This window comes from Bos grunniens, chromosome 3 (assembly GCF_055505025.1).
Source record: "Bos grunniens cultivar Pamir isolate PY7600 chromosome 3, Bosgru_T2T1.0, whole genome shotgun sequence".
NCBI lineage: Eukaryota > Metazoa > Chordata > Mammalia > Artiodactyla > Bovidae > Bos > Bos grunniens.
The window spans coordinates 87,742,324-87,757,271 of record NC_141167.1 but is presented as its reverse complement, the minus strand read 5'-3'; the positions used below and the strand labels follow the sequence as shown (position 1 = coordinate 87,757,271).

Genomic DNA, 14,948 nt, shown 5'->3' with positions numbered 1-14,948 from the left:
GAGTCAGACATGACTGAGCGACTTCACTTTCACTTTTCACTTTCCTGCATTGGAGAAGGAAATGCCAACCCACTCCAGTGTTCTTGCCTGGAGAATCCCAGGGGCAGGAGAGCCTGGTGGGCTGATGTCTATGGGGTCACACAGAGTCGGACACGACTGAAGTGACTTAGCAGCAGCAGTTTTGAATTCTAGGCCACCCATGGACACTTGAAATTAGAACAGCAACTCATCCTACCTCTCTACGCCTCACTAATCTATAAAATTGGTGTAACAGCTACTTCACAAAGTTGTTGTGAAGCTTAAATTGGAATAAATTAGTTAGCATACATGAAGTACCTAGACTATTGACTAGCATATCATAGGTTTTCAATAAGCATTGGTCTTATATCCCAAGTTAATTTGTGACTGGCCTGTTATCGTAGGAGGAGAAATCCAAACATTATAAATTCATCTGTCCCAATGCATTTGTACTTTTTTCCTTTCTTCTTTTAGTGAACTGTCCTTTTAAAAAGTTTCATCTTTGCTACACCCAAACTAGGGGGAAATGTGTTTTCCCACGCCTGGCCTAAGGGGTTTAGGGCCTCTGTGTTCTAAGTGTCTGTGCTGCAGAGGCCAGGCCAGGCACCTACCCAGTAGCTCAGAACTCCTCGTCATCCACACTCTGTGCACACGCCAAAGAGAGCGATTCCCTGATGGTCAGCCTCTGTCGACTCCTGGTGCTTGCCCACTTACCCCCAAACCTCCCATCCCCACTAGATAAATATTTATGGCAACTAGGGTAACAGGGTCCTCACGGCCTGGACTGCTAGGGCTCAGCCCCATTCCTCTCTAACTGAACTATTAAACAGAGTGCGGCTTCACGCGCGGAAAGTACAGAGACTCAATCACAGGGCCCGGGCATTCTCCTCACGGGTCTGGCCTCGGGAGAATCCTCCCCCAACGCCAGAAACTGCAGAAGTCGCGCGGGCACGCGGGCACGCGGCCAAGCGGACACTCGGAAGGTGGGGAGGGGGCGGGGTGAGGGGGTGAGACTACGGTGGGGGCGGAGTCAGGGCACGCACGTTGGCACCACCTACCTACGACGGGTATAAAGCCCCTCCTGGTAGCCATCTACCACCAGTGCGCTAAGGCACACAGGCGATACCGACATGGCTTCGTCAAAGTCTATGGTTCTAGGTTACTGGGATATTCGCGGGGTGAGTGCGGTCTCAGCGGCTAAGCCACTCGGTCTGGGCGGCTGACGCGGAGGTAGTGGGGGGTCCTCTTGGTCAGCGGTCTCCGAGGCCAAACCTCCTACGCCGCGCTGCGCAACGGTGCGCGGCCGGCCCCCTGCGAGCTCCGGGGCCGCGGAGACGCTGGCCTTGGGGGAGAGGGGCTGAGGGCAGCAAGCCAGCCCGGGGTAGGTCTCGGGAGCTGCTTAACCACCCCATCCCGGCGGGATGCGGCGTCTCGGCAGCCCTAGCAGGGACGTTGGCGGGTTGGGGGTGGAGGATGTTGGGGGTGGGGTGGGGTTGGGGGGGGAAACTGCGCAGGTGCTGACCGAGCGCTTTCCCCACCCCCACCCCTCTTCCCCGACCCATCAGCTGGCGCACGCCATCCGCATGCTCCTGGAGTTCACGGATACGTCCTATGAAGAGAAAAGATACACGTGCGGGGAAGGTAATGCCTCACTACGTGCCGGTGCGACGCCGCGTTGAGCTGAGCAGGTCTTCCAACTGTTCCTGTTTTACTGTGCCCAGAGGGTGGCATTACGCCAAGGTCGGGTGGGACTTCTGCCACCAGTCACCTGAGAGCTGTCTGTTGTGTTTAGTGTGGGGAGAGAGCTGGGAATTTTCCTCCTGCCGTTGCCCAACTCTGCCTTAACACTGATGGTAATGGCTAAGCTTTTGGGATCTGGGTGTGTGAAGCATTGGGCTTCCCAGGTGGCGCTAGTGATAAAGAACCCGCCTGACAATGCAGGAGACATGAGATGTGGGTTTGATCCCTGAGTCAGGAAGATCCCCTAGAGGAGGGCATGGCAACCCACTCCAATTCTTGCCTGGAGATTCTTGCCTGGAGAATCCCATGAACAGAGGAGCCTGGCAGGCTACAGTCCACAGAGTCGTAAAGAGTCGGCCACACTGAGGCGACTTAGCACGCTTGTGAGGAATTGGAATTAGGGTGTGTCTCTAAATCTTTCCACGCTCCTCAGGTGGGATATTAAGCTGGTTGGATCCCACTTCATTCTTTCTCTTACAGCTCCTGACTATGATAAGAGCCAGTGGCTGGATGTGAAATTCAAACTAGACCTGGACTTCCCTAACGTAGGTGGTTTTAGAAGAGGGGGCAGAAGGGAAGGCCTTCAACTGTATCCTTGTTCCTTTCCTCTCTCCTCTAGCGGTTTGTAGAATAAGGGCTCTTCATCTCGATAGAATAGATAGAATGCAGGGTGTCCTTAGACTTGGATGAAGAAAAAATTACATTTGCATTTCTACTAACCACTAACTAAAAGTTAACAGTTCTTTCTGTTGTGAATGTAGGCAATGTAACCTTGATTATTAGCCAAGCCTGTGACTGGGTATTTTTGCATTACATGTGTTGCAAATATAAATAAATATTATTTACACTTATCATACTTTGAAAGTATGATAGTCATTACATCTTCTTGTTATTTAATGCATTCATAGGCACATATTACTCTTAAAATTTTGTTCTTTTAATGTTATATAAATTATGTAATATGTGTAATTTGCTTTGTGCATTTAAAAGCCTTATTCGGAGAAAAAGTGCATAGCGTGCACATACCCGTACACAAACACACACTCAGTAAAGCACCCTGTCTAGAATTAAGTGTAGACTCAGTTGCTACCTTTTACTTTCTTTCTTCTTTCTTCTAACACAGCATTTTTTCTCTACTGTTCTCTTCCCTGCAAGTCTTCTTTCCCAGGAGAGAGAGGCAGAGAGGCAAGAGAGAGGTTGTTCATTTGGCCTGTCCTTTTCTTTCCAGCTGCCCTATCTCATGGACGGTAAGAACAGGCTGACCCAGAGCAATGCCATCTTGCGCTACATCGCCCGCAAGCACAATATGTGTGAGTTGGGGTAGGGCTGGTGTTGTGAGGGCAGCTCGCCTGGGAATGGATAAGGCCAAGGGTGATTTCCTGTCATTTGGCCTACAGGCGGTGACACTGAAGAGGAAAGGATTCGAGTGGACATCATGGAGAACCAAATAATGGATTTTCGCATGCAACTGGTACAACTCTGCTACAACCCTGACCACGTGAGTTTCCTGAACAGGAAGGCATCAAGAACAAGGAGCCTTTAGGAACTCAAGGCTTAAATCTGCCCCATTCTACTGCTGCTACCTTCCCACCAAGTCTGTCAGAATAAGAAACAGAACTCTTATTTCTGGAGGATTGGTTTGTCATGTAACTCTGATGTTGGCCCTTCTTCTTTCCACATCCCTCCTTTCCATCTGCCACCTCTCCCTGAAGGCATGGAGAGGAAGGCAGCTGGAGAAAGGGCTGCTAAGTGTCCATCACTGGCCCATGCCCTGATTCATGGAGATGATGGCAGCTGTTCTCACTTTTGCTTTTACTTCTCCCCCAGGAAAAGCTGAAGCCTCGGTACTTGGAACAGCTACCTGGACAACTGAAACAGTTCTCCTTGTTCTTGGGGAAATACTCATGGTTTGCAGGGGAAAAGGTAGAACAAAGGAAAGGGAGGGGATCCTTTTCTGTCTCTGCAGGTATTAATGAACTCCCCAGACCTGATGATCTTATTGTCCCTGTAGCTCACCTTTGTGGATTTCCTCACCTATGATGTCTTAGATCAGAACCGTATGTTTGAGCCCAAGTGCCTGGATGAATTTCCGAATCTGAAGGCTTTCATGTGCCGTTTTGAGGTGATGCCCCTTGCACCTTTCTCTTAAAAAACACAGGCTGCCCTGGGCCCTCAAGGGACCCCATTGTTGTATATTCTTGCCTAACACCAACTTTTGCCTAAAGGGATCAGTGGTTGGACACCTCTAAACTTTAAGTCTTGGGAGGGCACTGTCTATAAGAAGTGGTGGGGATGAGGGACATGGGGGTGGAGTCAGGCAGCATGTGCGTGCTACTGTTTTGAAATGGGTCTTTTGGCCTGGGTTAGAGTCTTTATAAGATTTGGTGTGCTTTCCCTTCAGGCTTTGGAGAAAATAGCTACCTACATGCAGTCTGACCGCTTCCTTAAGATGCCTGTCAACAACAAGATGGCCCAGTGGGGCAACAGGAGAATCTGCTGAGCAGGAGGCAGACTTGTACTCCTTTTTTTGTTCCATTCCGTCCCTAGGGTACTTGTACTCCCTCTTTCCTGCTCTTTTCAATAAATAGCATTCAGGCTACTGGTGTCTAGCTTGACTTCTGTTGGGAATAAAGGCCGAAGGGGAGTAAGGACATGTGAATTAAATCACTGCAAATTGGCGTTCGCCTACCCTACACCTGAGTTCAAGAGCTAGAGGCTCTTGCCCAGACCTTGAGAGTAAGGTGAGATTTCACAGCTGTAGATAACAGGTTGTTAAATGAGACTGTACCCTCTGTGAAGACTTGAAGTCTTCAAGTAAAGGTGTGTGGTAGATTTGGGAAGATTTCAAGTAAAATTGTGGGGGATAGTTGTGGAAGATTTCAGGTAAAATTGTGTGGTACTATGGACTCAAAAGAACTGGAGATCAGAAACAGACCCTTGTGTATGTGATAAAGATACTTCAAACTGGTGGACTAACCCATTTATAGGAATAGGACAGTTACTTAGCAATTAAAAATAATAGACTCCTATGTTATGCTATTCACTAAAATTAATTCATCGGGAGTTTAAGGCCCAATGTTAAAGCTCTAGAAGTATTAATGAAAATGTATGAAATTTTGATCATAGGGAAGAAAAAGTTTTTCTAAATACACCATTTTAAAAGCTATAAAGGGAAAGATTTTACAGATTTACCGTTATTCCAGATTGCAAAGATTTTTTATGACAAGGGATAACTAATGGCAAATGAGATAAAAGACCAGTATGCTGCTGCTGCTGCTAAGTTGCTTCAGTCATGTCCGACTCTGTGCGACTCCAGAGACGGCAGCCCACCAGGCTCCCCCATCCCTGGGATTCTCCAGGGAAGAACACTGGAGTGGGTTGCCATTTCCTTCTCCAGTGCATGAAAGTGAAAAGTGAAAGTGAAGTTGCTCAGTCGTGTCCGACTCCTAGTGACCCCATGGACTGCAGCCTACCAGGCTTCTGCGTCCATGGAATTTTCCAGGCAAGAGTACTGGAGTGGGTTGCCATCACCTTCTCCGAAAAGACCAGTATAGAGACTATTATATAAAGAACTCTAGTCAAGGCTATGGTTTTTCCAGTAGTCATGTATGGATGTGAGAGTTGGACTATAAAGAAAGCTGAGTGCCAAAGAATTAATGCTTTTGAACTGTGGTGTTAGAGAAGACTCTTGAGAGTCCCTTGGACTGCAAGGAAATCCAACTCAGTCCATCCTAAAGGAAATCAGTCCTGAATATTCATTGGAAGGACTGATGTTGAAGCAGAAACTCCAATATTTTGGCCACCTGATGCGAAGAGCTGACTCATTTGAAAAGCCCCGATGTTAGGGAAGATTGAAGGCAGGAGAAGGACGACAGAGGATGAGATGGTTAGATGGCATCATCCACTCAATGGACATGAGTTTGGGTAAACTCCGGGAGTTGGTGATTGATGGGGAGGCCTGGCATGCTGTGGTTCATGGGGTCGCCAAGAGCCGGACACGACTGAGCGACTGAACTGAACTGAAATCATCAAGGCATTCCAGATATTTTTTTAAACTAACATAATTCCTTGTGCCATACAGTAGGTTCTTATTACTTATTTTATATATAGTGTCTGTCAGTTAATCCCAAACTCTTAATCTATTCCCCACCATTGCCCCCACCTTTTCCCTTTGGTAACCATAAATTTATTTTCTATGTTCATTTGTATCAGTTTTTTAGATGTACATACAGCAGCAGCAGCAGCACATGTAAGTGAAATCATATGATATTGGTCTTTCTCTGACTTAGTTTGATAATCTCTAGGTCCATCCACGTTGCTGCAAGCAGTGTTTCATTCTTTGTTTGAGTAATATTCCACCATGTATATGTACTACATCTTTTTCATCCACTCATCTGTCAGTGGAATTTAGTTTGTGTCCACGTCCTGGCTGTTGTAAATAGTGCTGCTAGGAGCATTGAGGTGCATGTATCTTTTCAAAGTAGAAATTTCATCTTTTCTGGGTGTGTACCCAGGAGTAATATTGCTGGATCTTATTGCAGCTCTATTTTTAGGTTTTTAAGGAACCTCCATACTGTTCTCTGGGCTTCCCTGGTGGCTCAGACAGTGAAGAATCTGCGATGCAGGAGATGGGGTTTTGATCCCTGTGTTGGGAAGATCCCCTGGAGAAGGGAATGGCTACCCTCTCCAGTATTCTTGACTGGAGAATTGCATGGACAGAGGAGCCTGGCGGACTACAGTCCATGTGGTTACAGAGACTTGGAGACAACTGAACTACTAACACTTTCACTTTCATGCTGTTCTCCATATTGGCTGCACCAATTTATATTCCCACCAATAGTGCAGGTCGGTTCCCATTTCTCTACACCCTCTTCAGCATTTATTATATGTAGACTTTTAATGATGACATTCTGACTGGTGTGAGATGATATCTTTATGGAGGTAAGTCAGTTTTTTAAAAGTGAACAAAAGCTATGGACAGATGATTTATGAAAATAGAAATATTGATGGCCCAAAAGTTTAAAAGATGTTTATAATTCAAGAAATTGAAATTTATACCAGTAAGAGGACCATTTTTCAGATGAACGAATTTACAGTTTATTAAGTATTGGAAAAGCTTGGGAAATTGACAAGGATTTCTTGCTGGTGGACACTTTTTCCTAGGACTCATTTCTCAAGGGACTGAAGGGCCAATTTCCCATTTCTTTGCCTCTTCCCTGTGGTGAACAGACTTTAAAATGGCCCTCATAATCCCACCATCTTGTACTCAGGCTCTTGTGAAATCCTCTCCCTTTGAGTGTGGGCAGGACCTATGACTTCTAATAAACCACAGCAAAAGTAATACGATGGAGAGATGTGGCTCCCCCAGGTCCCAACTGCCCCTGACTCTAGTTCTAAGATGGGCAAGGAGAGAATGCTCTCACAATGTCTGCCTTGAAGCAAAGAAGGAAAGTGGACACCCTGTCACCCCAGAGGCACAGAGATCGCACAAGTGTGAAACTAGTCGACTAGTGATGGGTTTGTGCAAGTGGCATCAGTAAGAAGTTTTTAAAACAAAAAACTTGTGATAGCTGAATGTGGTGGAGAAGTTCCCCCAAAAGTAGAGAACTTCATTTGTATTCATTATTGAGCAGCTAGATAAAGGCATTTCCAGTTCAAAAGAAAATAGCTTATGTGAGTCAAGAAAAATTTGTAGAGTTATTTCATGGATGGGATAGGTGATGTGTACAGAAATGGATCTGCCTTTAAAAGTAGTTTAACAGCTTATTAAAACACCTGGACTTGGTACAGAAATTGCATTTTCCTTATCCCTCAGCTGCAGGACTAGATGGTACAGTAAGCCACGTGGATCAAAGGGATTTAAGGAGTCCAGGTGGATGGTAGAGGAGGGAGGAAGTAACATTTAGCCAGTGATTTTCCTAATGTGTAAGTTTGCTTACATCACTGCTGCTTGAATATGGTAGGCCTTCAGAAAAAGACAGTCTCCTCCATTTTGCAAAACCATAGCCTGACCTCTGCTTCCTCTCCAGCTACATCTCTTGGCAGATGTCCGTCCCTTTCCCTGGAGCATTGGGTTCTAGCTTTTCTGAATACCCTAGACTCCAGAGTCAGGCTGCCTGGGTTGGGATCCAGGCCTTGCTACAATAAACTTCTGGCCTCCTGTGCCTTCTCTGACAAATGAACCGCCCCCTCTCCTGCTACCCCACCCAACGCCCACTGGACCTTGTCAGGAATAAGCCAGTATTTCTAAAGCATTTAGAATGGATGAATGTTACATAAACTTACAAATTATCTAAAAGCACCATGTTCCTTTTTCTTCACGCTTTTGCACTTGCTGTTTTCTCTGCCTGGAATGCTTTTGTTCTGGCCAGCTAAGCCTGCCAAATGCCTATTCACCATCTAAGGTAAGCTGAGAAGCCCCTACCTGGGGGGAGCCACAACTGATAATCCCTCTGGGAAGTATTAGTGATTGTCACCAATGATTTATGATTGTTTCCCTTTTAGAGAAGTGTCACTTCCCTCTTGAACTTACATGTAACATTCTGACTTGTTTTGGCCAATTAAACACAGTGGAAATTACACGTTTTCTGGGCAAAAAATTTAAAAGCCACTGTGCGGGTGAATATATCTACTTCAGACTGCTGTGGAAGCCTCCATCAGTCTGGGTCTCTGACAGACCAGGAAAACCAGGGGCTGTTGACTGCAGTGGACAGAAAAGGTGAGCAAGAAATAAACATGCATTAAGCCACTGAGATTTGGTTTCACTTGAGTGACATTCCTCCACCTTCCACCCAGCTAATTTCAGTGCACTGACTTTAAATCCCTGTTCCTATAGGAGTCAATGTTTTCCTCTCTCAGCACTTACTGAACTCTAGTTGCTGGCTTAAATGTCTATCTCTGCCATTGAACAATATGTTGCCTGAGAGCAGGGACTGTGACTTAAGCAAATTTTATTTGAAGCTTGTGTAGAGCCTGACTCAAAGTAGGCACAACAATGCATTGATTCCCTTCTAATGAAAATGGAAAGAATAAAGAAGAGTTTGCTTCAGAAAAGTACTTAATGGTCTCAAGGAACCTTAAGAATTTCACTCTGTTCTGGTTAGGAGATAAAACACAGCACAGAATGCCCTGTTCTTGAAGTAGATGGCAGAAGTGCTTGGAGGGAGCACGGAAGATCAGGTTCAGGGAGATCCCAGAGAAAAGCCAAGAACTCTGAGGCTGGAGAGTGGGTAATGAGATTTCATGGTCTGGTCTGCTGCTTGCTTAGGCCAGATTGTAATGAAACATCTCTGAGGACCAGCAGGTATGAGCTCTTTGTGTTTGGGGAGGATTTTCAATAGAAATAATTATAGGTGTGTCACACGTGAGATTTAAATCCAGAAGAAAAGATTAAATAGACGTATGTATGTTTGAATTTCAAACGAACAGGTGCTGCTGTGCAGAAGCCACATAGAGACAGAGGGCCAACCTGAGGTATTGTTGCTAGAAGGGGTGTTTACAGTGGTGGGGAGACGTGGGACTAGAACCAACAGGATAGTTTGCGTGCTGGGTGAGACGTTTGAGGGAAAATGAGGCTAGATCTGTATTTTATCTTCTGTGGTGTAATGTTTCCAATAGTACTAACAGATTTTTGTAAACCATGACTGAAACCCTATCTGCTTCTTTCCAGAATTATGTTTAAAATGGGAAGAAAAGTAGAATGTAGGAAATGCAGAGTGGCTGTTGGGTCTTTTAGACAGGACTGTGCTTTGTTGGGGGATTGTGTTGGGAAGACTTGGGAAAAGCCAGGTCTGATTAACAGGAATAGAATAATGGGCATATTCTGGAAGACTTGTTATGGGATCCACCAGGACTGGACCTTCTTCTTTGCTTCCAGGTCTTGAGTTGCTATACAGAGCAGGCTGGTCTCTGTGTGTCTGTCATCAGTCAGGTGGTAGACTAAGAAAGTGGGTTAACAGTGAACCTGAAAGTGAGGTCACCAGAGGGATGGACGCAAGAGCCAACCCAGGGAATAACTTTAGTTTGCAGATATCGATGTTTAGTGTAAAAGCTTTATTATGCAGTATCTCTTTGGAATCTCTCACCATAGAAGGGCATATGTGTGGTAAAAACAAAAAAACAAGTGTTCAATCATGTCCCTATGGACTGTGGCCTGCCAGTCTCCTCTGTCCATGGGATTTTTCCAGGGAAGAATACTGGAATGGGTTGCCATTTCCTCTTCCAGGGCATCTTCCCAACCCACGGATTGAACCCACATCTCCTGTATTGGCAGACGGATTCTTTACCACTGAGCCGCCTGGGAAGCCCCTATATGCGTGGTAAATAAAGGCAAAACAGCTTATTTGCAAATGTGAGCGTAGGCTGTTTTCTATTAAATTACAGAGCTCTTCTAATTTTGCCTTTTTTCTACCTCCCATTCCCTTAATATTTCATATGGACTGAATTGGGAGTCATTGACATTGTGCTTTAGTCTGGCATTTTCAGAATATCAACATAAGTGTTACCCCAAAATGCCAGACTTGGAGCTGGATGCAGTAGTTAATGACACTGGGTTGTCCCTGTTTTGGTGAAAGAGGGTGGATGTATTTTTGTTCGTACAGGGATGGTTGTATTACGGTAGGCGTGAGTATCCTGTTGTGGTGATGGTAGTGATGACTGGAAATGCACATGTGCAAAAGGATGTTTCTGTTCGGCGTCTGTCCTCTGCATCTTTTAAACATCCTTCTCACAGCTGGGGAATTTCTCACACTACAGGTCCCACCTCCCCCAGGTGGAAGACTGCTAGTTGACTCTCGATATCCATGTCCCCATCTTCTGTTGTCACAGAATCTCCACTCCTCCTGGGCATGTTACTTCCCAGGCAGAAGATGTCATTTCCAAAATGATGAAGTTCTAGCTGCTGCTGCTGCTAAGTCGCTTCAGTCATGTCCGACTCGGTGCGACCCCGTAGATGGCAGCCCACCAGGCTTCCCCGTCCCTGGGATTCTCCTGGCAAGAACACTGGAGTGGGTTGCCATTTCCTTCTCCAATGCATGAAAGTGAAAAGTGAAGGTGAAGTCGCTCAGTCATGTCTGACTCCTAGCGACCCCATGGACTTCAGCCTGCCAGGCTCCTCTGTCCATGGGATTTTCCAGGCAAAAGTACTGGAGTGGGGTGCCATTGCCTTCTCCGGAAGTTCTAGCTAATGAAATATAAATAGAAGTGTTATATGTTACTTCCAGCAAGTTTTTCTGTAAGAGGGAAAGAGCAAGAGCCACTCCTCTTTCTCCCTCCAGCTGTTTGCAAAGCAAATGTGACAGGGCTTTAGCAGCTGTTCTGTGTCTATGAAGTGACATAGAGAATGGAAAACACCCATTCAGGATGATGAAGCATAAAGTTAAAAAGCTAAGTCATTAAGACTACTATGAAGCCAGCATTCCTAGTACTTAACTATCTACCTCCAGAGATCTTTTCACATGAGAAATAAACTTCTGTCCTATTTAAGCCACTGTTTATATATATATATAATTTTTGGCTGTGCAGAGTCTTTGTTGCTGTGCGTGGGCTTTCTCTAGTTGTGGCAGTTGCAGTGCGCAGGCTTCTCCTTGCGGTGGCTTCTCTTGTTGCAGCTTCTGGACCCTAGAGCTCAGGCTCAGTAGTTGTGGCATACAGACTCAGTTGCCCTGCAGCATGTGACATCTTCCCAGACCAGGGATCACACCCATGTCCCCTGTACTGGTAGGTGGACTCCTGATCCCTGGACTGCCAGGGAAGTCTATTCTGCTGCTGCTAAGTCACTTCAGTCATGTCCGACTCTGTGCGACCCCATAGACGGCAGCCCACAAGGCTCCCCCGTCCCTGGGATTCTCCAGTCAAGAACACTGGAGTGGGTTGCCATTTCCTTCTCCAATGCATGAAAGTGAAAAGTGAAAGTCAAGTCGCTCAGTCCTATCCGACTCTTAGCGACCCCATGGACTACAGCCTACCAGGCTTCTCCGTCCATAGGGTTTTCCAGGCAAGAGTACTGGAGTGGGGTGCCATTGCCTTCTCCGAGGGAAGTCTATAAGCCACTATTATTATTTAGTTTTACACAGAACTTAATTCCAATGAATTCACCTGCTTTTCCAGCCTCCCTTGTGGCTGAGGTAAAGGCCTGTGACCCAGGTTCTATTAACTGCACACAGTAGTTCAGGACCTCAGTTCTAAAGAAGCAGACCCTGAGCATTTATCTGGCACAGGTAGTGGTGGAGGGATCAGGATGCTGGAGGCAGCAGTGATGAGACATTCACATCCGGTACCACGTGACACAGGTAGGAGCTCCAGCATCTGTGCCCCACAGTGGCTGTGGGGTCGTCTCTAGGACAGCCCCTCATGTGGTTAGGCACACTTCCTAGTTACCCAGCTTCCAATGCCAACTCCCTGGCCTCCCCAGAGATTTAGTGAGCTACCAATACCTTTAAAAAATTATTTTCCTGGGCTGGGCGAACCCGGGCGGCGCGGGGCGGGGGTCGGGTCGTGGCGGACTGGGGTCGGGTTGTGGCTGACGGGAGGTCGGGGGGAGCGGTTCCCAGTTGTGCTTATGGGGTTGCCATTGCGGCTGGGAACGCCCATTTCGTGTGCTCCTGGGTCCCCTTGGATCGGCATCCAGTGAGCGGAGCAGAGGGGTGAGGACCACAGAATGTATAGGTGAACTATAAAGAAAGCTGAGCGCAGAAGAATGGATGCTTTTGAACTGTGGTGTTGGAGAAGACTCTTGAGAGTCCCTTGGGCGGCAAGGAAATCCAACCAGTCCATCCTAAAGGAAATCAGTTCTGGGTGTTCATCGGAAGAACTGATGTTGAAGCTGAAACTCCAGTTTTTGCAGAGCTGACTCATTTGAAAAGACCCTGATGTTGGGAAAGATTGAAGACAGAAAGAGAAGGGGACGACAGCGGATGAGATGGTTAGATGGTATCAGCAACTCAATGGACACGAGTTTGGATAAACTCTGGGAGTTGGTGATGGACAGGGAGGCCTGGCGTGCTGCGGTTCAATGGGGGTCGCAAAGAGTCGGACACGACCGAGCGACTGAACTGAACTGAACTGAACAGAAAAACAAATGCTGTTCAAGGACACTGAAAGAACCCAGATGTTGAAAATCAGATCTGTATCGTGAGCAATACTTAGAAATCCATGAGTTGACACATAGTATTAGGCCTATCATCCTTGTAGTTCCCTCAGTGAAATATGTTGGGAAAAGCTCTTCCTTCGTGGTATAGATTCATGAAGAAGCTAAATAGCATGAATCCTTTACGTTGACAACTGTGAATTTAAATCTCCTGTGAATCCTATGTGACAACCACACATACCAACGTGATTTATTAGTATTATATCAATATTTTTAGTCCTACTGTATTTCAACTAAAAATGTCACTATATCATGGTACATGAAGTCAAGACATAAAATCAGGGCAAATACTAAATATTCCATCCTTTGAGAAAGGGAGCAAAAAAATAATGTGCTTTGCCTATTGCATTTTTATGTATTAGATCCTTAAGTATTTTATTCACCATACCCAACTGAATGGTTCACAAATGTTTCAGAGAGGAAGGATTATTTCTCTTTAACAATGAGGAGTTCAACTGCTCTCAAAGCAAATATCGGATGGTAATCACCATGAAGGACAAAGTTGATTATTCATATTTATATTACTCATTTGTTAGCTTGCCAAAGGTTCTAGATCTGTTACCACATTTTTTTTTTAATAATATCCGCATGTGAAAGTAAAAGTGGCTCGGTCGTGCCTGACTCTTTGTGACCCCATGGACTATACAGTCCATGGCATTCTCTAGGCCAGAATACTGGAGTGGGTAGCCTATCCCTTCTCCAAGGAATCTTCCCGACCCAGGAATCAAAACCAGGGCCTCCTGCATTTAGAAAAATCATGTCCTTTGAATTTCCATTTTACTGTATAGGACCACGGCAATGTGATTACATAAAATTGTTTACTTTCCTTTAAAAAAAAATATTATTTTCCTGTTTCAGCAAGGAACACTAAAGAATACTCCACTCCCCTTTGGTCTGTCTGAAGATAAAGGTCTTATCTTTAATACTTTGCTTTCTATTCTCCCTGCTTGAAACCACTACCTTAAACCCAAAGTTTCTCCTTGTCTTGGGTTTAACCTTTATCCTCTCTCTCCTGGGTGTGGGAGAGACTGAAACTGGCCACGAAATCTATTTTTCTGTTGAAATATGTGTCTACCCTTGTGACTAGGTAAAGCCACACCTCTGATCACAAATGGAATGTGATCAGTCATGATGTGTGCAACTTCTGCCTCACTTATATACTAACTTGCTTCCTTAGGTTTGCTCTGTTTTCTTCCCCATACTCATGTTACATCTGCTACCAAGGAAATGAGGAAGCAACCTTGCTAATGGCAGAGCCACAGGATGAAATGAGCTTCAGTTCCCGAATAACTGCCTCAACAGCCTGACCTGTTCATCATGGGACATGAAAGAATAAACTTCCATTTTCTGTAGGCTGCTAGCTTGGGGTCTCTATCAGCTTCATCTTTCTCTGCTGCTACAACAATGATGGAGGAACACTAGGCATGGAACTTGTATTAATAGCAGGTCATTTCAGGTCAATGCGGGAGATACCAACGCACTTGATGGTCAGGATCCAGGGGTAAGCCAGGAACTTCTTGTAGTGCAGCCCAGTCTCTTGACTTGACACAGTCCACCTCCTAACTGTGCCCCTTGATTCTGCTTTAAGAGTCCTTGGGCATCTGTGATACTGCGGGTCCCAGCCTCTTAATTGGCTGAGGCCAGTGCTTCAGGGGTCCCTCTGGTTCATGTAAACCCTTTAAGAGTGAAATCCCCATTCCCCCCAGGCCTGTGGGGCCCCTGCAGTTACTCCCCATTGGCCTTCAAAGCTAGACACTGTAAGGGCTCATCTTCCCAGTGCTAGACTCCCAGGTTGGGAGCCTGTTGTGGGTCTCAACTCTCACTCATGCTTTACAAGCAGTCTCCTACCCCCAGCTGCAGCGTCATGCCACAGTTCTGGGGACCTCACAACTACGGTGGAGCTCAATATGTCTACCCCATCACCCTTTAGAATCTTCATTAACTTTTTAATAATGTCATACATTTCTATAAGTTTAGATTAGTTTTTTTAAAAAAAAACCTATTTGCATTCCATATTTCAATAAAATTATATTGGTAGTGAACA

The 14,948-nt window shown here is 45.7% G+C and overlaps 1 protein-coding gene across 1 annotated transcript; it reads left to right on the top strand.

Moving 5' to 3' along the window:
• Nucleotides 1-1,118: 1,118 nt before the first annotated feature.
• LOC147375998 (glutathione S-transferase Mu 5) lies at nt 1,119-4,357 on the top strand. Its single transcript, XM_086391707.1, has 8 exons — nt 1,119-1,196; nt 1,584-1,659; nt 2,239-2,303; nt 2,987-3,068; nt 3,156-3,256; nt 3,586-3,681; nt 3,770-3,880; nt 4,160-4,357. The coding sequence occupies exons 1-8, from the start codon at nt 1,149-1,151 to the stop codon at nt 4,256-4,258; spliced, it is 678 nt and encodes a 225-aa protein (XP_086247833.1). The 5' UTR covers nt 1,119-1,148; the 3' UTR covers nt 4,259-4,357.
• The last annotated feature ends 10,591 nt before the right edge of the window (nt 4,358-14,948 follow it).

Bases quoted from the DNA above. Each gene is read 5' to 3' on its own strand.
- LOC147375998 (XM_086391707.1), top strand. From the start codon at position 1,149: ATGGCTTCGTCAAAGTCTATGGTTCTAGGTTACTGGGATATTCGCGGG. The intron at 1,197-1,583 runs GTGAGTGCGGTC...CCGACCCATCAG, and splicing joins GTTACTGGGATATTCGCGGG to CTGGCGCACGCCATCCGCAT. The intron at 3,881-4,159 runs GTGATGCCCCTT...CTTTCCCTTCAG, and splicing joins CTTTCATGTGCCGTTTTGAG to GCTTTGGAGAAAATAGCTAC.